The 26640-nt window shown below is 49.0% G+C and overlaps 4 protein-coding genes across 7 annotated transcripts in view; 1 reads left to right on the forward strand and 3 right to left on the reverse strand.

Moving 5' to 3' along the window:
• Positions 1-1983: 1983 nt before the first annotated feature.
• Positions 1984-26640, reverse strand: part of EIF2B4 (eukaryotic translation initiation factor 2B subunit delta) — an 89195-nt gene continuing 64538 nt past the window's right edge. Inside the window, exons 2-14 of one of the 2 annotated variants that reach the window (XM_069072087.1) lie at positions 6920-7020; positions 6538-6575; positions 5754-5889; positions 5373-5579; positions 5060-5142; positions 4762-4853; positions 4429-4543; positions 4152-4228; positions 3735-3837; positions 3395-3522; positions 3028-3205; positions 2417-2597; positions 1984-2231 (exon numbers count right to left, since the gene is read on the reverse strand). In XM_069072087.1, the coding sequence (XP_068928188.1) occupies positions 2032-2231; positions 2417-2597; positions 3028-3205; positions 3395-3522; positions 3735-3837; positions 4152-4228; positions 4429-4543; positions 4762-4853; positions 5060-5142; positions 5373-5579; positions 5754-5889; positions 6538-6575; positions 6920-6944 (1563 nt within the window). In that variant the 5' untranslated portion in view covers positions 6945-7020 and the 3' untranslated portion in view covers positions 1984-2031. Of the gene's footprint in view, positions 2232-2416; positions 2598-3027; positions 3206-3394; positions 3523-3734; positions 3838-4151; positions 4229-4428; positions 4544-4761; positions 4854-5059; positions 5143-5372; positions 5580-5753; positions 5890-6537; positions 6576-6919; positions 7108-26640 lie in introns of those variants that run through there. The other variant, XM_069072086.1, reaches the window with a different exon arrangement.
• Positions 7254-13403, forward strand: SNX17 (sorting nexin 17). Its single transcript, XM_069072088.1, has 15 exons — positions 7254-7460; positions 7930-8004; positions 9480-9597; positions 10147-10211; positions 10444-10554; positions 10652-10742; positions 10898-10985; positions 11210-11279; positions 11461-11553; positions 11692-11895; positions 12073-12198; positions 12409-12486; positions 12640-12714; positions 12796-12837; positions 12921-13403. The coding sequence occupies exons 1-15, from the start codon at positions 7398-7400 to the stop codon at positions 13032-13034; spliced, it is 1413 nt and encodes a 470-aa protein (XP_068928189.1). The 5' UTR covers positions 7254-7397; the 3' UTR covers positions 13035-13403.
• ZNF513 (zinc finger protein 513) lies at positions 13481-17100 on the reverse strand. 2 transcript variants are annotated; one of them, XM_069072084.1, is made up of 4 exons: positions 16943-17100; positions 16456-16635; positions 14760-15347; positions 13481-14648 (listed from the first exon to the last, which is right to left on the reverse strand). In XM_069072084.1, exons 1-4 carry the CDS (start codon positions 16980-16982, stop codon positions 13825-13827), a joined length of 1632 nt encoding a protein of 543 aa, XP_068928185.1. In that variant the 5' UTR covers positions 16983-17100; the 3' UTR covers positions 13481-13824. The 2 variants fall into 2 exon arrangements, with proteins under 2 accessions (XP_068928185.1, XP_068928186.1); XM_069072085.1 differs by lacking the exon at positions 16943-17100 and adding an exon at positions 16758-16872.
• PPM1G (protein phosphatase, Mg2+/Mn2+ dependent 1G) overlaps positions 18155-26640 on the reverse strand; it is a 33018-nt gene continuing 24532 nt past the window's right edge. For both annotated transcript variants that reach the window (XM_069072081.1, XM_069072082.1), the window contains 9 exons: positions 25394-25463; positions 23615-23700; positions 22316-22448; positions 21318-21733; positions 20615-20755; positions 19983-20217; positions 19495-19624; positions 19104-19206; positions 18155-18812 (listed from right to left, as the gene is read on the reverse strand). In XM_069072081.1, the coding sequence (XP_068928182.1) occupies positions 18606-18812; positions 19104-19206; positions 19495-19624; positions 19983-20217; positions 20615-20755; positions 21318-21733; positions 22316-22448; positions 23615-23700; positions 25394-25463 (1521 nt within the window). In that variant the 3' untranslated portion in view covers positions 18155-18605. The remainder of the gene's footprint in view (positions 18813-19103; positions 19207-19494; positions 19625-19982; positions 20218-20614; positions 20756-21317; positions 21734-22315; positions 22449-23614; positions 23701-25393; positions 25464-26640) is intronic.

Here is a 26640-nt window from a genome sequence, read left to right on the forward strand (position 1 = left end):
TTTTTTTTTTTTTTTGGGGGGGGGGACAGGAAAGACGGGGCAATTGGGGTTGATTTTCCCAAGGTCACATGGCTAGTGTTAAGTGTCTGAGGCCTTATTTGAACTCAGGTCCTCCTGACTCGGGGCCAGTGCTCCCTTGATTTCGCCACCTAGCTGCCCTACTTGTCTTCTTTTCTATGAATTTTACACTAGAACCTAGATAACTAGCCCTCTTTCTCTCCTGAATTCTAACTGCCTTCTTGACATTACCCTAGGTCATTAGTCAGGACCTCCCAACTCAAATTCTCCAAAAAAAACTATCTTCCCCAAAAACCTGTCCCACCTCCAAACTTCTCTAGTTTTTGCTGCTGAGAGCAACCCATCCTTCCAATCCCCCAAGTTCCTGATTCTTGGCCAACTCCCTCCAATGCAATCGTTTGCAAATCCAATTTTCACCTTTATATCTCTCACATCCATCCTCTAGTCATCATTCAAGGCCTTTTCCCCTGTACCTGGACAAGCACAATAGGCTCTTAATTGGACTCCCTACCCCCAGCTGATTCCCTCTGCTCGGAAACCTTCATTGGCTAAGATAAAACACCCCCACCTAGCATTTGAGACCTTATACAACATGACTCCTTTCAGTCTTTCTGGCCTTGCTCACTATTGCTTCACAGATGCTACATGTAGACCAGCCAAATGAGATTCATTGCTTTTCCTCAAAACATTCCATCTCCCATCTCCATCCCACTGTACAGGCTGTTTCTTACATCAAGCATGCTCCCTCTCTTTACCTCTGCCTCTTGAGAGTCCCTAGTTTCTGTCAAAGTTCATCTCTTGAGGGCCTTTCCTGGTCTCCATCATTTGCTAGTGCCTCCACCCAAAAAAATGACCTTGAATTTATTTTGTATATGCTTTTGTATGCCTGTGATTTCTCCCCAAAGAACATGAACTCTATCTAGTCAGAGACTTGTCTTTTTTGTCTTTGTACACCCAGCAAAACACGTTTCCAGGCACAAAGTGGGTATTAAAGAAATGCTTGCTGGTTGACAAAGGATAGTCCCTTTTAATAACTCCTTATACTTTCTTTTCTTGAAAGAAAATCACATCAGGGCTGGAGTGAAGGGAGATGATTCCCTACTATTTTCAGCTCACTTTAGAAAAAAAGCCAGTGGCATTGGAAATCCAAAACTTTCCGGGCTGTTTCTAGAATTACTCCAGTGATATTTGGACTTGCCAGTGTGCCTTGTTTTCATTGGCTTTTTGCCCAGTTACTGAGTGTGCTACCCTAACCTGGAAGAGTGTGCCTGCAGCCTGAGTGACACCTAAGTATTTCCACATAATAAAAATATTTAGCCACAGAGCTGAGAAGCCCAACATAAAACTAAAAGCACATTATCCTCACAGGGGATGGGGATGATTGCAATAACAGCAAATTATTTCTCAGATGGTTACAGAACTCTTCACATACACTCTATCTTATGAAGTCTTCACGAGCTGTAAGGAGTACTGTCAGGTAAGTACTGCCAATATTATCGAGCTCAATTTTACTTTTAGGGAAAAGGGATCAGAGAGGTTGTGACTCACCTAGAGTCACCAAGAGAGTGAGGAACAGATGCAGGAATCAAACTCAGCTCCCCTGACTCCCAATCTAGTATCTCCTCCAATATACCCCACACAATACTCTCAGGGCTGTGATTCCTTAATGTGTCTGCTGGATGTAACTTTAAGGCTGATAAAGGCCAGGGTAGCTGAGGGGTCACTGTCTGGGCTAAACCCTCTTTGGAAACACAGGCTGCATGCTGCACTGGAAGGAGGTGCAGATTTCAATGGCTTCTGATCCAAAAACAGACTATTCCCTTCACCTTCAAGGACAGATCAGTGGTACCTAAAAGGCACCTATAATGGTAAAAAATAAAAAATTCCCTGAAGCACTTGGACTAAGACCAGAAACCCCAATATGAATGACTGTGAAGTTACAGAGAAAATATAGAGAAGGCAGAGTTGCTAGGGGGAAGGAGGATATCATTTATTAACTGACCATTCCACACCTCACTGGTCACCACTCTTGACTCGTAAGACAACAGGCACAGAACTGCAAGGAATCATTCCTAGCTCAGTGATCACTAAGTCCACCAATTCTGGAGGCGTCACATCATACACCAGATTCAGCAGACGCAGAGACTGGTGTTTCTGCCAGTTATCCAATGCCACATGGTCTCCTCGTTCACACAGTAGATCATCAGGATCATCTGGATAAGAAGGGGTGTTATCAGACCTTATCAAACACTCCCAATTGGACCCCTCGGGAAACCGAGTCATCAATCTTAGTCCTCCCTTCATGCTTCTTCCCTTTATCAACCAGCCTGCCCCCCAGCCCACCCTATATTCCCCTGGCCCAGCACAGAATCTTCTAAGTTCTTCTCTTTCCTCTTACCAAGCTCATTTGAGACAAAGGCATCAGTCTGTACACGCTCGCAGAACTTGTACGTCTCACAGCAGACCAAAACAGGCACATTATAAGCACGAGCCACCAGAGCTAGCTGTGCCGTCCCAACCCGAGACATCACAGACCCATTGGCCAGGAGTGCATGAGCCCCTAACAGCACCTTAGACACCTAAAATAGGAGAGAGCATCATGGCAAAGATGAGGTTCAAAGAATGAGGTTCCTGACTATTCCCCAGGATAGTAATACTGAGGCAATGGTCAAGTCTCAACGATGAGTCTTCTGATGTGAAAATTGTGCCATCATCCTTGACCCATCAACACCAGAAAGCAATAATAAAGTCTACTGTTTTCACTGGGGGTTGTTACTTCTTAGTCGTTACTGGTTTCATGTGATGCTTTTCCAATAGTTGACTACACTGTGGTGTGTACTTAGTCATTTTTGTTATCCATTACTAGGATCACAGAAGCCCCACTAAAATCATTTCCTGTACAGTTCCTACCCTATTCCTTTCCCCCATCTTGAGTAGTCACCTAGGGAAGTTACATGGATTTGTAGGTAGTAGCCAGGAATCTGTTCTACCACCCAGTCCTGTTCTCACCTCGGGGAGCACATAGGAAGCTGCAGGAATCATCACATAGGAGGCAGGGACCCCAGCACGGACCAGACAATGTAAAGTACGCCGTCCCTCAAGTCGTGGTCGACTATCCACCACTACCACCCGAAACTGGCGACCTTTAGTCCAAGCTTCCCGAAGAATAAAGGATACTAGGGATGAACTAGAGTAGGGGAAAGAAATTCAACATTCTGCTAGGGTCAGCTCTTACAAAATCCCAGTTAGAGTCATGCCATTTTTTAATGAGCAACCACAATGAGCAAAAGATCAGACTTTCCCCACTGCATATCACCACCCTACAAATTCCCCAAGACATGGTACCCCCTCTTTATCACCTGATTTGGAACCATACCATCCATACACCAGGATCACATCCCCATCACTGATCTTCTCACAGGCTGAGCGGGAGATTGCCTGAGCTGCCAACACAATCTTCTCTCGCACATACAGGTCCATGGCTCCTCGGAGTAATGATTTTGCCTAATTAGAGGGGAAAAGGATGAGGTAAGAAAGCACACACTGCCACCTTTTGAATGTTATATCATTACTGTAGGTTAAGTATAGACTCAAAGGAAACACTGAGGGTTTCAGGAACATATACCTGAACCCTTGGTCAGGAACAAAACAGTCTCTGCCAATTCTCCCTAGAAATCCTTAGTTATAAGATGCCAGCCCCATATCCCAGTCATCACCTCCTCCTCTCGTTGGGTGCTGGTCATAGCTGTGATCTCTTTTGTAAGGAACTTGATAGCATTGTACATGCTGGCTGAGAGTGGACGACACTGAGTCAAGAAGCTAGAGAAACAGAGAGGGCACAAATAAGTGGGAGAGCAGAACCCAGATCATAAAGATGGAGGGACAGAGAAAGGAAAAAAGAATGAGAGCCATAAAAATGCAAACAGACAAGAGATGGCAGAAATTAGTGCTGGGGTATGGGGTGGTGAGAGCAGGGAGAGAGACTACAGACATTCTGGCTGAGAAAGGGACTAGAACCCAGAGAGGGAGGAAAGAGTGGAGGAGAAGAAGATAAAGAGGAAACAGGAAAGTAGACTAGAAAGTGGCATGAGGTAGGACAGGAATAAGAGTGAACTGATGCTGTGGGTCTTCACCTGATATAGAGTTTGAGCTTATTAACCAGGTCTCTGGAGAGTTCTTCATTAGGAGGCGTGGTATAGTCCTGAATAACCTGGGGAGAACATGAGGCCATACGGGAAGTGAAGGGACTTGAGAAATGTGGAGCCCTGGAGAGATACTTGAGTCTCTCCAGGTAAGTGTGACAATTGCTATGGGGGTATCATGCCTCTTCCCACCCTGGGATGGTAAAAGATGAGCACAAAATACTTTGAGAAGGGGAGGTGTGTAAGGATGAAGACAAATGAGGCCTACCTGCTGGAAGGCACGAAGTAGGGCGATGCATCTGGCATTGGAGCCACTGATTAGGCCCTGGGAGTACTGCAGGCCAAGTCTCACCACAGCTGGGTGGATCACAGAGGATGGGATGCTGAGAGGATGTGGGTGTCATATACTTTACAGGGGAGTCTTAGAAAACCCTCCAATTTCTGACTTAAAAGACTAACTTATCTTCCTCTGTGCCCCCCCATCCTCCTCCTCCAAACCCCAGATCCTTTCTTTTGCTTCCACCCAGAATTTTTAACCTTTAAAATTAAACTGCCCTGATTCCTTTTGTTTAGAGTTCTGCTGGTTTCACAGAACACTTACCTCATGTACTGGGTTAGAGGAATACGGCGGCTATATTGGTGCAGGTGGGAGAAGAGGCTGACTTTGGAGCCATAATCCTTTCGGGAAGGTACCTGCAGAAAACACTAATGCTGAATAGGGAGATTGACATGCCACCCAGAAGTAATGGAGGAGATCTTGTTGGGGAAGAGGTGTGAAATGAGAGTCTTTTGTTGCAAACCACCACACTCATTCTGCTCCTGATCTGTCCTCTGCCCCAGTACCAACTCTCCAGGACACCTCCCTGGGTTCTGTCTAGCCCTCTGATTATAATCCTTACCTGCTGCTGATCTGGTTTCTTAATGAGTCTCCTTAAAGCTGTGGTCTCATCCACCTGAACATGCTCTGGAGGATGTTTTGCTCCTGTAGGAGAAGCAAGATCTTTTTTCTTTTCGTTTTTTTAAGGCTATACAAGTGTTAGTGCTAGGTGTGTTGTTTCCAGTACACAATGATTATCAAGAAAACGAGGATACTGACAGTATCGCTAAGGGAAAAAAATGATAAAGGCTGTTTTATTCCTAGAAAACCTAGGATGTTGGTGAGTTCCATCAAGGTAAAGGGAGAATCAGAAATTCTGAGGTAATGAAAAATACCTAAGGGGGTTTCTCCAGCTGTATTAGGGCGGGACTGAGAGGATGATCCTACTGGCTCCCCTTTTCGCCCCTGCTTTAGGGCCCGTTCGGCTTCCTGCTTGGCTCGACGCTCAGCTCGAAGCTCTGCTTTACTCCGGCCACCTGGAATTTTCTCCCTTGAGGATCCTAACTGACCACCTGGGCCTGGAACCTCTTTTGGTGGGCCCACTGGAGTCAGAGAAGAGAAGACACTCAAGAACAGGACAAGTGGAATTCCTCCCCAGTCCTGTATTTCTTCACCTCAGATTTTCCTCTCTCATAGCGAAACTTCTCCCTAAGCCTCCTTCCCCCATTCTCATTTCTGTTGTTAGGTCAAATGTACCCCCCCACTGCTGCCCTCACCTTGACACTGGCCAGGGGATACATTGGGAGCAGACTGGAGTTCTGACCCTTTGTCTTCCCTCCGCTTCTTCTTCTGCTGCTTTTTCTCCTTTCGAAGCTGCAGTTTCTCTTCTTGGGACATCTCCCTACCCCCAGTCTGAGACACAGAATTGAATGTTCATTCTCTCCCTCCATCCAGCCTTTCCCATCCCCTCCCATAATGTTCCTAGGAGGTAGACAAGGTTGGATTGTAATAATCCAATCCTCTAATTCCTATCCCCTTACCTACCATATGTCAAGAGTCTCACACTGTCCTCTTCACTAGGGTCAAGAAAGGATCCCAGGATTTAAAGCTGGTAGGGACCTTACAGATTATTTAGCCTAAAATCATTTGGCAGATGGGGAAACTGAGGTCCACAAAGAAGAAACATCATAAGAGACTGGTAGCTAGAAAAGACCTTAGATGCTATCTGGTCAGGGGTTCTTAACCTAGGATCCATCAATAGATTTCTGGGGATCCAGCAAACTTGAACAGGAAAAAGAACTTATTTACATTAACCTTTACTTGAAATTTATCATTACATTCAATTACTTAAAACCATTTTAAGGAAGTGTCCACCAACCTGCCACGACCCTCCCCCAAATCCCAGCACTCGTGCTCTAGTCCAACCAAACGACAAGACAGATTCATCCTGAATATGGGGATCAGAAAAGCTTAGGGAACCTGGCCCGAGTCACCCAGGTGGCGGAGGCAGAATTCGAACCCAAGTCTTCTGACGCGCCCCGAACTTCCCAGTGGACTTACCTTGCCGGGCGGCTGGGCCGTCATCGTGGACACTGCTCCTGAATCCGAGAAAAGAGCGCACAGTGAGGGTGGGGGGCCGGGCCGGGCCGGCGGGGAAAGCTGCGCCGGGCCGGGAGCTGCGGGCGGTGGGGGCCGCATGAGTCTACCCGGGGCCTGAAGCCAGTCTGCGGTGGGGAGAGCGGGTAGGCGAGGAGGGAGGGAGAGAGGGAGGGAGGAGCGAACGCGGTCCGCCCGCGTGGGGACGCGACACGAAGGGATGAGCAGGAGGATCAAAGGCCGGGGCCGGGCTCCGGTGCCCCCAGCCCAGTCCACCCCTCCCCCCCGGGGGGGGGGCAAGCTGTGAACGCTCCCCTCCCCGCTTTCACCTCCCCGCTGAGCTCACCCTCCAGAACCGCCACCGCTGCCATCCGCAGCCCGGACTCCGCCCCGGCCCCAGCCGGCCAGGAGCTTCAGACCCTAATTCCCTAGATCCCACTCGGCCCTGAGGTCACAGCGCCCGCCCAGCCACAGTTAGTAACAGCACACGGGAGAATAACGACTACAACTCCCAGAACACACTGAAGCCCTTACCGACGGATATCCGGGTCCAGCAGGCACTCCGGCCAACCACTGACTACAATTCCCGATAGGCATAGAAACCCTTGCCTTCCAAGCCTTGGGCCCAGCGTGCATCACGGGCATTCGCAAACTACGATTCCCAGCATGCATCTGGCACCACCTCTCTCTATTCCCCCTCCCCGCCTCCCCCTCGGCCGCAAAAATGGCGAGTGTGGCGGCGGGGGCGCGCTGAGCGGCGGAGACGAGCGGAGGAGCAGCGGCACTAGGAGTCCGGAGCCCGGCTGGGCTTCACAGCCGGGAAGATGCACTTTTCCATCCCCGAAACCGAGTCCCGCAGCGGGGACAGCGGCGGCTCCAACTACGTGGTGAGGAGAGGAGGGGCGGGGCGGGGCGGGGTTGGCGAGGAGTAACGGGCCCAGCCCTTCGGTCACTGTGGTACTCTGAACCCCCCTTACCCGCTGGGCGGGAGGCCCCCGGTCCTCTCGGCTGCTGTCCTTCAGAGGGGCTGACGCGTCCTATCGCGGCTTCCGTCCAGCGCCCCGCGGCTCCGGCAGCCTCACCCGGGTGGACTGTGGTCAGACAGTTCATCAGCTGACCCGGCCTCCTTCCTCCCGGTGTGGTCGCCGCCTCCTCCTACGCGATCTTTACTCCCGCGGCGCGTGCCGAGTCTCCCCGCCTGTCACGGGACCCCTGGGGCTGGGGGTCGAAGCCCCTTTAGGTTTTTAGCCCGCGGGTGACCAATGAAGGGTCTGCCGGGGCGTGGCGCCCGGGGAGCCCGGAAGGCGTTGGTCTGTCTCGGGGGCTCAGGGCCAGCACCTGCCTCTGTCTCTGCAGGCCTACAACATCCACGTGAATGGAGTCCTGCACTGCCGGGTGCGCTACAGCCAGCTCCTGGGGCTGCATGAGCAGGTGGGACTTGACACTTGTACCTAGCTGGCCCGCTGCAGCCGCGTCTCCACCTTCCCCCACTCCTTGCTTTCTAATGGGCGAGCAGCGGCTGCGGGCACTGTCCAGGCCCTTCCCAGCTAACTTCCAGCCCACACCTTCCTCTCTTTTCTGCTTGAGCTTTCCTTGTTCCTCTTACCCCCCATCATACTCGCTCTTCCTTCTCCTGCCTCAACCCATGTGTAGAAAGATTTTCACCTCCTGACGGCCAGATTTCATTCGTCCCAGCTTACAAATTGCAGCTTCAAACTCACTTCCCATAATCATCCAGACTTTTACCAACTTCAAAAAAATGTTCATTACCATTCATGGATTGGGTCTGTGTGTTTGTCTGAACGACACATTATGCCTCAAAACAGATATAAATAGATAGAATATACAATCATTGGATTATAGAGTTTAGAGACGAAAGAGATCATACTAGCTACTTAGTCTTAACATCTTCCTTTCATAGAAAAGACTGAGGGGGGGGAGGTTGTGACTCACTTAAGGTCACATAGTAATAATAATACAGATAATGATAGCTAACATTTATAAAACACATACTATGTGCCAGGCACTGTGCTAAGTTTTACAGTTATTTTCTCATTTGATTTTCACAATTCTGAGAGGTAGGTGCTGTTGTTATTCCTGTTTTACAGATGAGGAAACTGAGGCAGACAGAGGTTAAGTGACTTGCCCAGGCATGCACAGCTATCCACTACATCCTGGCAAGGATTGGAACCAAATTCCTTTGGCTCAAAATTTGGCAGTCTTTTGTAATGTTAAATTAATCTGTTAAAATTAGCTCCATATATGACAGTGGAAAAGGCACACAGCATTAAGAGTTGGGCTTAAAAAGGTCCAAATCCCAGATGTTCCACAAATGAGGTAACTATGGGCAAGCTACCTTAACTCTCAGGTTTAAGTTTCCTTATCTACAAAACTATTTAAAAAAAATTGTCTGGAGTACCTTTCAGTTCAACTAAACCTCTGTTATGTTTCTCTGACTTACCCATCATGTTGTAAATTCTTTAAATTTAGGGACTGTGTCTGGTCACTAATGTGTTCCTTTTAAATTTTTCATGCCTGCTTTATGTATCTTGTTAGGGTTCAGTCAATACTGGAACTTAAGTGACTTAGTGTAGGAACTTTAGACTCTGGTCCTGTGTTTCCATCTGACATCATCATGAAGGGCTGACTTGTCTGTTATGAGGGCAAAAGATAGAGGTATGTTTCCCAGGGGCAGTCCTGATTTCTCTTGAAATGTGCTCTTCTGCAGGAAGAAGCGTTTCTTCTCCAAGTAGTCAGGCTTTTTTTTTTTTTCATATTCAAGGGAACAAGTGACTGGAGAATCAAAGCATGGAAAAATAAGCCTGACTGATTAAGAGCCCAGTCCAGCCTATCTTTACTTTCATCCCTTCACTTCTTTGTGGAATTGCCCTTTTTTCTCCCAACAGCTTCGGAAGGAGTATGGGGCTAATGTTCTCCCTGCATTTCCCCCAAAGAAGCTTTTTACTCTGACACCAGCTGAGGTGGAACAGCGAAGAGAGCAGCTAGAGAAATACATGCAGGCTGGTGAGTTGTGAGAAGGAATGTTAGGCTGGCTGGTTGGAGAAAGGTGAAAAACAGTTAGGGCAGGACAGCCTAATAGGGCTGGTTGTTTAGAAGGTTCTAATTCCCTTCTAAGTCTTTAAAGTCACTGTTTGTTGTGGCGTACAGAACTGGAGAATGCCATGCTGACAAAATCATTTGTTCATTAACATTTTAAAGAAATACTTAAGTAACATTAAGTGATAATTAATTTATATAAATTGGGAGTCAGGGAGGGAAGAGATTTAATTTGTTTCTTACCTGCTTTAGATTAACTCTACCATTATTTTCTTAGCTCTGTAGATTGGACCTAACTAGATGGCAGGACCAGCCAAGGGTGGGGCAGGTGAAGAATTTATGCAAGGAGTGAGTGAGTGAGGTGAGGCCAGCTCAAGGAGTTAGCAGGTTAATTAACTCAGTCCAGGAAATGGAACTAGGGGTGGGACCAATCAGGAACACAACTGGGGTAGCCAAGGGTTGTGGGAGTCTGAATAACTGGTATGTGGTTGTAATTTCCTCTCTTCCCCCTTATAGTTCGGCAAGACCCTTTGCTTGGGGGCAGTGAGACTTTTAACAGTTTCCTTCGGCGGGCACAACAGGTGAGGAGTTGATTGGGACCTCATACATGGGAAAGAGCATGAGCTAGATGATTCATCATTTCAGGAGGGTAGGCAGAGGGCAGTCAAGACTGAATATGGATTCTGAGCCCATGTTTCTGGGTGATGGTCTGTGCTATGGGAATGAGATTAAGACAGCCTATATCTTTCTGAGGGGCTCCCAGGAGGAACTCTGAGCATTGCAAAGCTATCTAAATCCTGTATTTATGTTCAGGAAACGCAGCAGGTACCTACAGAAGAGGTATCTCTGGAGGTGCTACTAAGCAATGGGCAGAAGGTGCTAGTCACTATTCTGACTTCTGACCAGACTGAAGATGTCCTGGAGGTGAGACCCCTGCCTGCTTCTTTGCCCATTCACTTTAACCTTGAGGATAATGTGGAAGTAGTGTGTAACTGGATGTTATTTTTGTCCCTCTCCCTAGGCAGTCGCTGCAAAGTTGGACCTTCCAGATGACTTGATTGGCTACTTTAGCCTCTTTCTTGTTCGAGAGCAAGAGGATGGGGCCTTCTCCTGTGAGTCACCAGTCACTGCTGATACCTTGTGATGACTCGTCCTGAATACCTCCCTGTGATTCACAAGACCACATTTTTGCATGGTTTCAGGTTTTCTCTCCCTTCTGATCTTCCCCCTTCATGTGTCTCATGTTTTCCTCTTATCTCTCCCACAGTTGTTCGGAAGTTGCAGGAGTTTGAGCTGCCCTATGTATCTGTTACCAGCCTACGGAGTCAAGAGTATAAGATTGTGCTTAGGAAGAGGTCAGGGATGGCCTAGTGCCTTGGGGTGGCCTCAGGTGTGGGTTGTTAGTGCATGTAAGGGACAGAACAACCTAGGAGAGGGGTTAGAGCTGGGAGAGAGGCAAGTTTCCTAAGCTTTCTCCTGTACCTGTGCCACCCACTCATCCCAGCAGTTTATTGGAATTTCTTTTGCTATATCTTAGCCATCTTAGCCCCATTATCATTTTTTCCCCTTGGCTTTACAGTTATTGGGACTCTGCCTATGATGATGATGTTATGGAGAACCGGGTTGGACTGAATCTACTTTATGCTCAGGTAAACTGGAAACTGCCCAAGAAAATTGCATTCATGCTTCACTTTTGTGTTCTTGGAAAACCTACCCTGATCCCTTTGAAACTTGGTGTAAATTGAGACCCATGTGAAGAAGGCAGCTTAGGTCCAAGGCTCTGGTTAACGATATTTCTCCCCCTGCTCTGCACTTTTGTCCCATCTATAGACAGTTTCTGACATTGAGCATGGCTGGATCCTGGTTACTAAGGAACAGCACAGGCAACTCAAGTCTCTGCAGGAGAAAGTCTCCAAGAAAGAGGTACAGATGTCACCACTTGCCTCTGCATGTTCCTTAATAACACTCATAATCAGCCTTCTCCTCACTGTCTCTCCTTCCAGTGTAATGATTTTCAAGTTCTTGTCTGACCCTGTCTATTGTACTCATGCTCCCTTTCAGTTTCTACGGTTAGCACAGACCCTGAGGCACTATGGCTATCTTCGGTTTGAGCCTTGTGTGGCCGACTTTCCAGAGAAGGGTTGCCCTGTGGTAGTGAGCGCAGGCAACAGTGAGCTGAGCCTTCAGCTCCGTCTGCCTGGTCAGCAGCTTCGTGAGGGCTCCTTCCGGGTCACCCGCATGCGGTGCTGGCGGGTTACTTCCTCTGTGAGTTGGGGTTGAGACACATGAGGGACTTCTTAAAGGTAACTCATAATATGTTCACTGGAGGGTCTGATATGAATGAATGGCTTAGGAAATGAGAATGTCAGGGATAAGATGGATTAAAATTTAAAAAGGGAAATGTATTCCAAGTAAGCTTTGCTCTGTCTTCTACACCACCAGGTGCCATTGCCCAGTGGAAGCACAAGCAGTCCAGGCCGAGGCCGGGGAGAGGTTCGGCTGGAACTAGCGTTTGAGTATCTCATGAGCAAGGATCGACTGCAGTGGGTCACCATCACTAGCCCACAGGTGTGGACTTCATCTTCAATCCTGGCACACACATCCCTCCCCCACCTTAGTCACAGCTCTCCCACATTTTTTATCTGTTTTGTGCATCTGGGTCTGGGAGTCTATATGCCTGAATCTGCTTTGCCTTTGCATGTCACAGGTGGCTTTTTTTAGGGTGGCTTGGGAATTTTGTGACTCCTTGTCATAGTTAAGTTCTACTCATGTCCCTAGGCCATCATGATGAGCATCTGCTTGCAATCCATGGTGGATGAACTGATGGTGAAAAAATCAGGGGGGAGTATCAGGAAGGTGAGAGATGAACATATTTGTGACTTGAACCATCTCATTCCTCCTTACTTTGAGGTGTTTCATGGGATTAGTGGGAAGGGGTTGGTACGGTTTCATCCTGCCATCCAGTCTATGCATCTGTCTTAATAACAGCCATTTATTACTCATTCACAGATGCTACGAAGACGAGGCGGTGGAACCCTGAGGCGATCAGACAGCCAGCAAGCAGTAAAGTCCCCACCGCTGCTTGTAAGTATTAGCAACCCTTTAGCCATCTGGTCTTAAACCAATGGTGCCCTTGTTTAGTAATATTTCTATTCATTTCCCCAGGATTCACCTGATGCTACCCGGGAGTCGATGGTCAAACTCTCAGTGAGTTCCCAGTTCAGGGTGGGTGAAGTTGTTAGTTTTGGAGTATCTTCAGCCCTCTGATCACCCCCTTATCTTTATCACAGAGCAAGCTGAGTGCTGTGAGCCTTCGAGGGATCAGCAGTCCTAGCCCAGACACTGGCACCAGTGATGTCCATGGCAACTATGCCTTTGAAGGCATTGGGGATGAGGATCTATAACCTCCCTGCTGCTTGGACAACCCTCCAGCTTCCATGGAGGAATGTACAGGAATTTGCCCTGTGCCTGTGCCCCCCAGGCTGGGGGCCCCTTTACCCTCTTTATCTCCTTACCTTCCTTACCCAGGCCAGTGGCCTCCTAACCACCTCCTCCCCTGCTCCTAATGCCAAATTAGCATTTAGTATTTTTGCACAAAGCCCTATGGACCATGGACACCTGTCTGGAGGACGGAGATTCCCATGCCCCTGAGCTGCTTTTAATCCCTGGTTGGGGGGGAGGGGGGAGAGGCAGGGGTTGGGAAGAGCCTCTGTGTATAGTTGGCCCTGCTGCCCCATCATTAAACTCAGCCTGATCGCTGCCTGCCTCTGGCATTCCCCTCTCACTTGGCCCTGCTTTCTTTCCCAGAGGAGCTCTCTGTGCCCAGCTCTGCTACCACAGCAGACATAGCTCCGTTAGTGTTTCCTTTATTATAAAGCACTGAAATAAGTTAAATAAAGAGGTGGGAGCTCAGCAGGCCCCCAGCCATTCCCTCAACAGCCCCTAGGCTGACAGAGGAGGTGACAGAGGAGCCTCTCCACTGCACTCGAGGAGTGTTGAAGGCAAGGCCTCCTGGTCCATGTGAGGGTCCCCCCCTCCATGGGATTCTGGGCTGGTCCATGTAAGAGTCTGTATGGAGCCCCTGGCCAGCGGGGGGAAGAAGAAAAAAAGGGCTGGGGGGTGGGGGACAGGCCTCAGCCTCAGTCTGTGTAGAGCTGGTCCATGTAGAGTCCAGTGTTGGGGAGGGGACCTGTTTCAGGGTGAATCCGTGTGGAGCCCCCTACTACTGGTGGTGCTCAGAGATGTAGGGCCATGAGGACTGAGGGCAGAGGATGTGCTGTGGGGTGGCGCCCACCCTTCTGAGGCAGGCCCTCCAGCCCCTCCATGGCCGTGCACCTTCTGATGGCGCTTGTAGTTGTCCCAGTGGCCTGTAGTATAAGCGCAGGTTCCACAACGGAAGGGCTTCTCTCCTGTGTGCCTGAGCATGTGGCGCTTCAGGTTCATGCTCTGATTACAGCTGTAGTTGCAGAGACTGCAGCGAAAGGGCTTGTCACCCGAGTGGATTCGACCGTGGCGTTTGAGGTTGGCCAGGTTGCCACAGGCATAAGGGCATAGGGGGCACTTGTAGGGCTTCTCCCCCGTATGTACTCGCTGGTGCCGCTTCAGGTTGTCCAGGTGGGCTGAGGCATAGGGGCAGCGGGCACAGCGGAATGGCTTCTCACCACTGTGTGTCTTCATGTGCCGGGCTAGGTGGTTGGGGTAGTGAGTGGCAAAGGGGCAGAGACTGCAGGCAAAGCCCTTATCTCCAGGACCACGGGGGCCCGCACTGCCTCCCCCTCCAGCTTCTCCCCGCATGCAGCGCCCACACATGGTGGCACCCAGGCGGCCTCCCTCACCTTCCCCTTCCTCCAACTCTTGCCCACAGCCTCGACAGGCCCAAGGGAACAGCAGCTCAGGCAGTGGCTCTGGTCCAGTACCTCTCAGCCCCTCCCCCTCTCCCCGCAGCTGCCCGCAGTCTGGCAGGAAACTGGCACCACCTGGCGGCACATGGAGGCTCAAATCTGGAAGGAGCACAGCATCTGTGGGGAGAAGGTCAGAACGTGGGCTGTGACTCCAGGTACTGAAGGACCACTCGCCCTTCTGTCCCAGGTTTCTTGGTCCCTGAGCCACCCTCCCTACCAGTCCATTACCTTCTGGTCGATGGGGCACTGCCCCTTCCTGCTCCGTGGGGCTGGGAGGCCTGGGGGGTCTTGGGGCACAACACCGGAAGCCGCAGGTCGGGCAGGGAGGGCCAGGGGGGCCTGTGTGGGTGCGCTGATGGCGCCTCAGGTTGCCCAGGCTGCTGCAGGCAAAGGGGCAATGGGGACAGCGATACGGCTTCTCACCAGTGTGGGTGCGGGTGTGGCGTGTCAGATTGACAAGCTGGGCAGAGGCATAGGGGCAGCGGCCACAGCGGAATGGCTTTTCCCCACTGTGGGTTTGCATGTGCCGCTTCAAGTGGCTAGAGTAATGGGACACGAAGGCGCAAAGCCGGCACGAATACAGCAGCCGTGGGGGGAGTGGCGGTCCCCCACCTGGTCCTCCTGCCCCACAGCATGGTCCTTCACAAGCAGGCCCCCCACACAGCTGGCAAGCTGGGCCTGGCCTCTCACCCCCAGCCTCCCCTTGGCCCCTGGCTGGTTCCTCAACCTCACTCTCTGCGCTCAGCGCCCGGCCGCCCCCAGATTCGTCGTCACTCAGTCCATAGGGCAGCCCTGGCCGGGCCCCTAGAGAGTCTCCTGGCAAGACAGACACAGGAGGGGATGTCAAAAGTGGGTTGTGGTAGGCCTGTCCCCTCCTAGTTTTTACTTTCCCATTTCATCATCCAGGAGAACTCACCTTTATTTCTTCCCTTGACATAACTCATTTCATCTAGTTCTTACTGGGGATAGAGAAGATATTCCCTATCTCCTATCCTATAGTAATAACCCTTTTGAATTTTCTCTAGAGAATTAAGTTCAGTGTCAGTGACTATTTGCCAGGTAAATGAAAAGCCCCCTTTTGGTGCAGAAACCAGCCTTGTCAGCTTTAAGCAACAGCTGGGTTGATAAACTGACAGCATTGTTTGATCCTTTCCACATTGTGACACAAAGGTAGGTAAAAACTCAAGGAGAAAAAAGAGGAAATGTATAGAGCAATAAATCTAAAATGTGATTAGATGCCTACATATGCTCAAGATAAGCATCTAGGAGGAGTCATAAAGGACCATAAGCTGAAGGTTGAATCATTAATATAATAAGCTAGGTTCATTTTTTATCCTTCAAGCCTCAGTATACAACTTAGGGCAAGTTTCAGGATGGCAACGCAATGAAAAGAAAAATGTATCACCTTCCATATGCACAGAACTTAACCAGAGTCCCTCAACCATTTTCGTAATACCTCTGAGAAATAAGTAGGACTATTAAAAGCAGGGTTATAAAATAGGAAAGGAAAAATTAAACGATGGTTAAAGGATAGGGAAGGTATAGTCACTAGTGCAAAGGTCAGGGCTGAGAAGTTCAAGTGGTCAGAACTGGCCAGATGAAAGTGGTACTTAAAGTGCTAATCTCTAAAATAAGGCTTTCAGGCCACCAGTACCCCAAGCTGGGGGCCAGATAACAGGGGTGCAAGCTACAAGACCGTATGCATAGAGAGACATAAGAACAGACCTAACAATACGGTAGAGTTTTGCAAAGTAGTGGATCAAGTAAAAAAAATTCTGGCCTAATTCAGTTCTGGACCAGGGCAAGTCTTTTTTTTCTACTCCCTGAGATTAAGCCCCAGTCTAAACGTGCCCATTCCGGGTCAGCAGAGCTCTGACCCTCAAACCCTAACCCGAGCAGAGAGCCGAGCAACCCTTAAACCCACCTTCGGAGTCCCTCTCGAAGCCCATGAGCTGGTCACTGCTGCCGTCACCTTCTTCCTCTTCCTCTTCCTCCTCCTCCTCCTCTTCCTCTTCCTCCTCAAACTCCAGATCCTGGCCTAGCAGCAAGTCACTCTCCAATACCAGGGCCCCCGGCCCCTCCTCCAGGGGGTCTTCCGTGTCCACTAAGGAGAGACACAAAGCTTGCCGGCGCTGCCTCGGGGGGAGGGGGGCTAAGGGGGAGCAGGGAGAGGGGCATGCCCACCTTCCCTCAAAGCAAGGGCACCTGCCCTGCCTGCCATCGTACCCTGATTGCTCCTCAGGGAGGGCAGAGGCCTGGGCTCTGCCGGACCCTCGCACTGCCCACTACACACCGGGCTCCGGGGGTTCGCCCTGCGCTCCTCCCCCCCAAGGCTCCGGCCCCCCCCCCCCCCCGCTCCACCCCTCCCCCACCCCCCACGCTCCTTCCCCCCTGACCCCTGACCCCCTCACATTTCACGGGCTGTGGGTGGCTTTGCTTCCTTCGGGGCATCGTGACCGGCTCCAGCCCGACGCGCCTCCGGCCCCGAGGCCGCCCCGCCCCTGCCTGCCTGCCTTGGCCCGCCCTCACTCCTGCTCAGGGCCCGCGGGCCGCCCCCATGCAGCGGCGCGGGCCCCGGGCAGCCCCCGGCCCTGGCCCCGGCGCCCAGCTCAGGCCGCTCCCGCCGCCGCCGCCGCCGCTTCCATTCATGGAGCCCCCCAACCCCCCTCCTTTCGGAGACCAGCTGGTACCTCCGTATTCGCTTCCGCTTCCGTTGCCGCGAAGTCCCACGGAATTTGTAGTCCATAGGAAACAGAAAAATCAGCCACTTCCGCGGCTCAGCTGCTCGGCCCGGAAGTAATTGTGACGAGATGGCATGAAACCCAATCAGGAACCGGGTGTCAAATGCTTCTCCACCCCACCCCCACCTTAAGAGCGTGGCGTCCTTACCTCGAGCCCAACTGCCCAGGTTCTCTTCGGTCGCGGAAAGTGGGTAGGGAGACTCCGCTGTGGCGCCCCCCGCCCCCGCGCAGAGCGTGGGCTTAGCCTTCTTCCCCCAAGACTCCTCATCTTCCCGTCCCTTCCCCTGCCAAGCCTGGTACCCCGATCTCCGCAGGGCCCAAACGGAAACCGTTTCTCTCCTCTCTGGAGCCTCGGGTGCCTGGCCCAGCATTCCCTCCCCTCCCCCTTCAGGCCTCCGGCGGGCTTCCTTCCTGCTCACCACCCCCACCCCCGCGGGCTTCCCGCGAAGAGTAAAAGCTCCGGTCCGTGCTCGGAGGGGGGGGCCAGGGCTGGCGGCAGGCAGGCTTTTCTGGCCTGGTCCGTTATAACATTACTGCCCTTAGTACTCCAGTCAACTCCTCCCCTTACCCCAGTGGCCTTCTCCTTTCTGCCGGCACTCATTTGGACACCCTTTATCCGCGCCTGCAACACTCCCCCAGCGGATCTTAAAATCCTCTAGACGGCCCAGCTCGGGTAGCCCTGCCCCCCCAGAACGCCTCCCCTCATCACTCCAGGTCCTCACCCGGCAGACCCCCGGGATGTGGGGCTCCCTCCCCCTAGTCAGACCGGGCACCGCCCAGCACCCGACTAAAGGAGGTGCTCCGTTAAAGTTGGCTGAATTACGATGCAGAGGAGTCTGCTTGCAGTTGGATTACAGTAAAGAAGGACACCACAGGGCACAGTTGGGTTTTGGCCTTTAGTCTGAAAAAGTGTTGATTGAAAGTGTACAACAGAGTGGGTGGAGGCGGCTAAAGGGACCAGGGAGCCGCCAATAAAAAAGAAAGTTCTTAAATAAAGTGTTCACAGAGTAAAAACCAGAACCACCAGTCCTTCCCTCCAACACAACAGCACAGGCACATTAATGGTGACTTGCACAGGGTCAAGGCCTCCAGCTGGTGCCGTGCTCCACCTCCCCCACTGCCCGATGAGGGGGCCAGATGGGGAGAAAGAAGGGGCTCCCGCAGTGTGCTGTGTGGAGGGAGAGCCCTCTTTGGAATGGGCTAAAGCAAAGCCACCCCGATCCCCCTGCACACCTCATTTCCACTGCTAAGGCTAAAAGGAAAAAGACAAAACTCAGTCTTAAGTCCGGTGGGCTCAGAAAACAGTCTGGGTGGGCAGGGGAGGAGATAGTTGCTATTCCTGTTTGGCTTTCTTGCTGTTGTCACTGCTGCCATTCTCCCCAGTGGCTTCAGGGGTCACAACCTCCTCCAGTCTTCTCTTGCCACTCTCAGGCAGGGGTGTTGCTGTGCTTCGGGGTTTGAAGCAGATGATTATGCAGGTCATGTTGTCACACCCAGTACCATCGCCAGAAGTGTCAGGTGCCAGGCACTGATCCAGCAGCTGCAGGAGGAACAGGTTATTTCAGTCACAGGGTGGAGACCAGAGGCTGAACCTGACAGTTAAAAACAGGGCTGGCTCTGCTCAGTAGGGATGAAAAGGAGTGGGAAGAGGACCTCAAGCTTCATAAGACTGTCACCTGCTGGTCAACTAAGAACTACAGGCAGGAAAGAAAAACTTCCACTGGGATGGTTTTAAAGTTTCTCATTACTCCTTGGTTTAAGCTACAACAGAGACTTAATTTCTGTTACATTTAGAGGACCCTCCCACTTGTCTCCAGGGTGTTTAGCTCACCTCTTCTACAATGGAGGAAAGCAGCCGAAGCTCCCCATTTTCGTCCCTCTGGCTGATCTTGGCCTGGATAAAGTCCACCACTTCTTGGCTGCTCATCACGTTCCTGTGGCCAAACATAATGGTCAGAGCACTGCCCAGGACCCACCAAACAGAGAAAAGGGGGTGGTATGGAGAAGGTTACCCCATTTCCCCAAGCCAATTCATACTTAGAAAAACTGCCACCTCAGCCTCGCACCTAGGGGTTTTGACTCATGAAGGCCTGGCCTTCTATTCCTAAAGCAGCTCAGGGAATATAAAACTGCCACAGAAGCAGCAGGCCCAGAGCAAGAAGTTTAAGAGGGAAGTCTATGGCAAAAGACCTTTCTTCAAGGCCTCCCAACCCCTTGCTCACCAGATGCCATCACAAGCAATGACCATGAAGTCGTGGTCCTCGTTGAGAGTTAGCACCTTAATGTCTGGCAGCGCAGAGATCATCTGCTCTTCAGGTGGCAGGTTCTTATTTCTCTTATAGAAGTGATCACCTGGTAGGAGGATGAATTAGCAGAAATGTTGCAATCTGGACAGGAAATTGTATTAAAGGCACATGCTATTCTCAGGCTTTGGGAATTCATGTGGTAGAGTGCAAAGAGCTTTGGGTAAGGAACCAGGAGACCAAGGTCTAGTTCTAGCTGCCATTTAATTGTAATCTGACCTTTCATTCCATTTAGTCATCTACAAAATAAGGATAATAATCTATCCTTTCAATTATGAGGAGAAATTATATACATATTTTTATATACAAAATGTTCTCAAATATTAAAAAGCACCATACAGACGTTACCATAAGCTGTCTTGGAAGAGTGGAAGCCCCAGTATCACTCCCATGCCCAAGCCTCTTACCAATGGCTCTAGAGAGGTTGAGGCCCCCGTTGACTCGTCCATCCATGGTAACCTTGCCACCAGCATTTTTGATTCGTGCTAGTTCCAGTTCATCTTCAGGCTTATGGTCATAGGACATATCTAGGGCTTTACCAGCTTCAGACACCACACATCGGGAATCCCCTGCATTTGCCACAATCAGCTGCTTCCCCCGAATCAGGGCCACCACTGCTGTTGTGCCACTGTCTGATCCAGGCTTATGAGAGAAGAAAAAGGAAAGGGTCAGGAGATCCACTATCATGACCTTGCTCAATAATGTTCATCTAAGAAATTCCTTCCCAGGCTTCCTCCTCTTATCCCCAGCCAAGGTGCATACTGGAGGCTCCTAGGATAGGAACTGTATCCACAGCTTTAATAAATGGAGACTAGGTGAAAGAATCGTTCCAAGGAAGAACAACCTACAACTTCCCCTCACTTAAGGTAAAGATTCTATAGACCACCATTTGGCTAACAATAAAGAATCTTTGGACAGAGCTTCCCATGCTAAGACACAGATGTGATCCCCTGTCCCCAAAATCAAAGCCTTACCACACTTTCCTCTACACAAAAATTTGTTACTCCAGGCCCACTCCCTGCCTCCACCATATACACACCTCCTCTTTGCCCTCCATCCCAGGCAGCATCATCTCCTCCTCCTCTTCTTCTTCATCCTCTTCTTCTGCCTCCTCTGTGTCATCTTCATCATCCTCGTTAGCTTCCTCACTGCTGTATCCATCCTCATCTTCACTGCACTCCTACCACAGGGATGATGCAACACTGCTGAGATGAGGCTGAACCTTCCCTACCCTGAAGCCCACCCATCTACCACCATCATATCCTACCTAGTCACACTCTCTCCAACCCCTAAAAAGCTGTTCCTTACGGGACGGGGGTGGGAAAATTTCAGGGTGGGAAGGGCATCAGTACCTGAACTGAGTTTAGCTGTCATGAAGTGGGAAACCCCAGGGAAGGCCAAAGATGTCAGCCAAATGTCCTACAGTCACCTCCCCAGAACACAGCCAAAAAACAACCTCCCCAAAGAGAAGGAAATGCCCTAATGCCCCAATTATCATCTACCTTCTTGTTTCCTCTTTGGGAGATGGTTGGGCTTCTGAGGGCCAAGACTGGGTCTATCTCTTATTGCCTCCACCCAGGAAGAGAGTTGATGTTAATTGTGATGGTGGCGGTATTAGGCTCAAGGAGGCTAAACCTTTAGGGGAGTGGGGAGGATGGGAGGGAAAGTTTGAAAAAGTGGGGTGGGGACAAGACAGTCCCTCTGTGCAACTATAGCACCTGTTGGCCCTCACAGGCCCTTACCTCACTGTCTTCCTCTTCCTCCTCTGCCTCATCTGACTCATCCTCACTGTCCTCAAAGAACTTGGACTTAGCAGCACGAGGTGGCTTGGCGGGGGTGGAAGAGCAGGAGGGGCCAGCCTCTCCAGTGGGGGTGATAGGCTCATCGCCCTGGACTGCCTCAGTCCCACGTTCCAAGTTGGAGGAAAGGTCTGTGTGGGCCTCAGCTATGGGGCCATTCTCCTCCACAGGGGATTCCCCTGATGGCTCCTCAGGCCCTGCCTCCCCATTGAGGCCCTGGGACCCTGGTTCCTCACCCAACCCAGCCCCAGCCTTGATGTGGGGAGGGCCCTTGTGACAGTTCTGCCCGTAGCGTGTAAGAAGTTCCTCAATGGTCATGGTGGCCTCTTCATGAAGCAGGGCTGCCTCCTCATTGTCCACTGCAGGGAACAGGCGAAATCAGAGCCCATTTATGCCACTTTCCTTGTGGAATTATTCCCCACTCATTCAAAAGTCCTGTAGCTTAAGTCTAACTTTCCTGTCTCAACAGAACAGTGTGCTTAAGGGTCCTCTCATTATTTGGTCTCAGAGGGAAGCCCTTTTTCTATATACTACTTGAAAAAGGCACTAAAGGCTGGCCTTTCACACCCTCCCCATTATCAATCTACGGTATCCTCAATCTACTTTTCAATAGAAATACCATGGAGAATGACACCAGTCACCCAGAAAACTAAGACACTGCTCGCTCCATGCTTAGGAAATATTCCTTTAACATGTTGGACCACCTTGATTTGTGGAAGAGGTAAAGAAATTCAGGATATAAGGACGGGACCACCTACCATGACCCATCATAAGCATAACGTAGGGATGGCACACTATAGTGAATAGTGAAGACTCCCTAGGTCCTCAGGAAGCCAACTTCCCAAGCATCTTTAACTAGTGTACTATGCACTCAATCAGCACTGACAAATGGCTTTTGCTGTTGCCTTTTGTAATAAATGACACCATCAAATTCTACTCACCATCATCCTCATCAGCCACCTTTTCCTTTTCATCCTCATCCTCAGGGGGCCTTCCTGCAATCTGTGCCAGCTCTTTAATGACCTCTTCTGTGGTCAGTTTGGCATCAATAGCCAAGAAGGCATCTTCCAAAGCCTGAATTTAAGCAATGTGAAGAACACGGGGATAAAAAAAAATGCAGAGCCTAAAAAGCACAGGTTCTCAAACTTTTTGATCTCAGGATGCCTTTATACTCTTTAAAAACAACAAACCCACTGCATGTTAATAACATTTTAATAAAAACTTCCAAAACAAAAAAATTTGATGAGTAAAATGTCATCATTTTACATATTTTTGCAGATTTCTTTAATGTCTAGCTTAGTAAAAGACAGCTGGATCCTCATATCCACTTCTGTTTTCAATCTGTTGCTTTGGTTAAAATACATGAAGAAAATCTGGCCTAACACAGATATGCAGTTAAAAAAGGAGGAAATATTTTAACAAGCAAATACTGTGTTAGAATTATTATGAGAAGTGTTGATGTTGTAAACTCCCTGAAACAGTCTAAGGGACCCCCTAAAGGTTCCTGGGACCACACTTTGAGAACTGCTGCTAAAAGAAAATGTCTGCCTATAATGCTATAGTACACATATAAGTATGACACATTATATTCTCTAGTATCTGGATTAAGGCCCCAGGGCTAGGATTAAATTCAGAATTTTGCTAAAGATTCTGAATAAATGGTGAATAAAGAGGCTAGACTGTAAAGATCCACAAGAGAAAATAAAATAACTACAGAACCAGTTCACAGGCAGGAAATAAAGAGGGAAACTGGAAGACAACAAGCCTTGATTAAGGATTTACTATATGTCAAGCACTGTGCTAATAAGCATTTACAAATATCTCATCTGATCCTTGAAACAATCCTGGGAGATAAAATGCTATTACTATCCCCATTTTACTGATGAATGAACTAAGGTAGACACAAAGGTTAAATGACCTGCCTAGGGGCCAAACCCTAATTAACCACATAGCTGAATGGTCCTAAATACAAAGACCAAAAAAAAATTAATAATAATATTTCACATTTATTTAGTGCCTGTTATGAGCCAAGTACTTTGGAAACATTATCTTATTTGATCCTCAACAACAACCCTGGGAGGTAGGTGCTATTTTACTATTCCAATTTTGTAGATGAGGAAATTGAGGCAAAGGTTAAGTGTCACATAGCTAGGAAATGTCTGAGGTTGGATTTGAACTCAGGTCTTCCTGCCTCTAGGCCCAGTGTTCTATCTGCTTTGCCACTTATTTGGGGCCCTTACCTTCTGTAGTTTTCCTTCTTTGTATGCTTTCTGATCTTTGATGATCTCAGGCAGATATTTGGCACAGTATAGGGCAACTTCCTCCCCTACAAGAAAGGTGAAATCACTCAGAGCCTGTTTCATTGGTCTCTTTGATGTATATCCACATACAGACAGTTCTCACTTTACATAAATTGGCCATTCCACAGACCTCTATGTAAAGAGTTTTTAATGTAATACTAATTTGTTCGAAGATATGGGGAAGGTAAAGAGGGAGGAAGAAGAACCCTTATCTATGGAGGGAGGGGACCAGCACAAGGACATGCTAGAGCTGAGGACAGAGAAGAGCGAGCAGGAGGAAGAACACAAAAGGCCAGGTCCAGCCATGTAGGGCCAACAAGAATTGAGAGGAAGAACACACTGGGGGCAGATACATGGAGGTCGGACATAGATGGACAGAAGAGGATGGGCAACACAAAGGAGTCAAAGATAGATGGAAGACAGGCATGTGGAGGCTGGACACACATGGATGGAATAGGGTAAAGGTCTCCTCTTTCATTCTAGAGATCTCAAGCCAAGCCCCCTCAATCGGCCCAGAAGCAATCTTTCCCCTCATCTGTTCCGCTTTCACTTGCAGGGTTTTTTGTTTGGTTGGTTTTTGTTTTTTGGAGGGGTGGGGTTTAGGAGGTCACAGTCACTGAGCTGAGAGGCAAGAGCAAAGAGAGAGAGAGAACACAGTATTGTACAGTAAAGTTAATGAAGGGTTTTTTTAGGGATGCAGATTTCTTTCAGAATTCTTTTTTATTTTTATTTTTTTGCCTTTTGGAGGGCAATTGGTGTTAAGTAACTTGCCCAAGGTTACACGGCTAGTTGTTTTTTTTTGGGGTGTGTGTGTTAAGTGTCTGAGGCCAGAACCAAACTCAGGTCCTCCTGACTCTGGGGCCGGCGCTTTACTCACTGCGCCACCTAGCCGCCCCCAGAATTCTTTATGTTCCATTTGCATAAAGCAAATTTATGAAAAACAAAACTGTATTTCTCTTCTTTTTGTATACCCAAACATCAGCCCAGAAGAGGAAGGTTACTTGGGGGAGGTCACCTGAATAAAAACAAGGCCCAGTCAACTTACAGCATACTGAATCATTAAAGCATTGTTAGGAAGAAGGGACAACAGCCATAGCCTGATCTCCACATGAAGGAAAAGTAAATTTAAAGACAGAGAGACCATGAAACTTAGGCAGATCACAAGAGGCAGTTCTGTCCCTATATGACCTGCTGCCAATGTGAATCAGCAAACTCTAGGTCTGGTCACTAGATGCTCAAGAGGATGAACAGTTTTTAGCGAGGAATTTTGGATTCTTGTAGCCCAACAGTACACAGATCTAGTCAGTTTGAGGGCTCAGAATCCTAGAGCCATATAGGTCTGTTCTTAACATAAAAAGATGTCCCAGAGGGGCGGCCAGGTAGCACAGCAAGTAAGAGCACCAGCTCCAGTGTTGAGAAGACCTAGAGATCGAATCCCGGGCTCAGACACTTAGCACCCACCCAGAAACACCTGGCCGTGTAACCTTGAGCAAGTTACTTAACCCCAATTGCTTAGGGGCGGCCAGGTGGCTCAGCGAGTAAGAGCACTGGCTCCAGTGTCGGGATGACCTGGATCAAATCTGGGCTCAGATACTCAGCACCACACCCAGAAATAACTGGCCGTGTAACCTTGAGCAAGTTACTTAACCCCGATTGCTTTAAAAAAAAAAAAAGATGTCCCAGAACCTTGAAAGTGACAATCTGTCAAGCTGTACTTACCTCCATGTCCATCGTAGACTGAAAACATGGCTGTCTCACTATCCAATTCAGGAATACAGTTGTGAGCATCCTGGGAGAAGAACAAAGTCAGACTAATGTTCCCAGGGTAAGAGTTATGTCCCCTGAACTTTCCTATATTACCTCAGGTCTTGAAGATTTTCCTCAGGGCAACAACCTCATGAACCCTTCCCTTGGATAATACAAAAGGACTAGGTAGGGCATTTTTTGTTTTGTTTTGTAATAGTGGAAAGAAAGACTACTGCACTCTGCTGGCAACCTTAGCCTAGTTACTTCACCCTTGGACATCCCAGCCTTGAACAGAGTTAGAACCACTTCTGGTTGCTCGGTTTCAAAACTAACCCCTCTGGACTTGGGATTCAAAGAAAAAAGTATTATCAAGAAGTGATGACTCCCATGAAACCCCCTGAGCCCCACTACAGCTTTCCTAAGCCAAAAAAAGAGACTTTGGAGACTATTCAACTCAACACTTCATTTAACAAATAAGGAAACTAAGGATCAGAAAAGCTAAAAGATTTAAGGGAGCAAGTAAGGAACAGATATGGGTTACAACCCAGCTCTCCTGACTTGAGTTCAAGGCCCTATTATACTTCTTAGGTTTACTTTCAGCCATGTCCCTAACAGTCTGATTTCCTACAAGGCTTCCTTCTAGTGATATTCCCATTGTCTCTCCTGTCCTTCTGGACTTCTTGTTGAAACAAAAGACAAAACTCTGAACAGGAATTTCGACAAGGATCAGAAAGGTTAACAAAAAATTGGCAGAAGAAGCTCTCTATTTTTAAACTGATTCAACTTTAAGATTTCTAGAAACTGTATTCTTCTTAGAAGCACAATGCTGAGGTTTTGATAATTATTTCTGTTTTCCCAAGAGATGGATATATGGGATTCATACAGTACCTACTGATGCCATCCTGTTCTATCAATCTCTCCATCCCCACTGCCTACAAGATAAGCAAAATATACACACTGGTAATTCAACCCTTCTTCCCCTTCCTCAAGGTGGAGTCTTTTTATTCAATGCCAAACTTATCCAAAAAAGTTTCTACATTTATTATGTTTTCCCATCCATTTCATTCCTCGAAACCTTACAATCCAGTTCCCTGTCCCAACACTCTACTGAAAATGTCTTTCTAAGGTTACCAAATGATTTCTTATAAAAGATCCTTCCCTTTATCAAGGCTGCTGACCTAGTTAGCTTCCCCCAATATTAACTCCTTTCTAGCAACTAG

Source organism: Petaurus breviceps, unplaced genomic scaffold (assembly GCF_028583685.1).
Source record: "Petaurus breviceps papuanus isolate PSGF00001 unplaced genomic scaffold, PetGlider_PUasm1.0 90845, whole genome shotgun sequence".
In the NCBI taxonomy this organism is placed as follows: domain Eukaryota; kingdom Metazoa; phylum Chordata; class Mammalia; order Diprotodontia; family Petauridae; genus Petaurus; species Petaurus breviceps.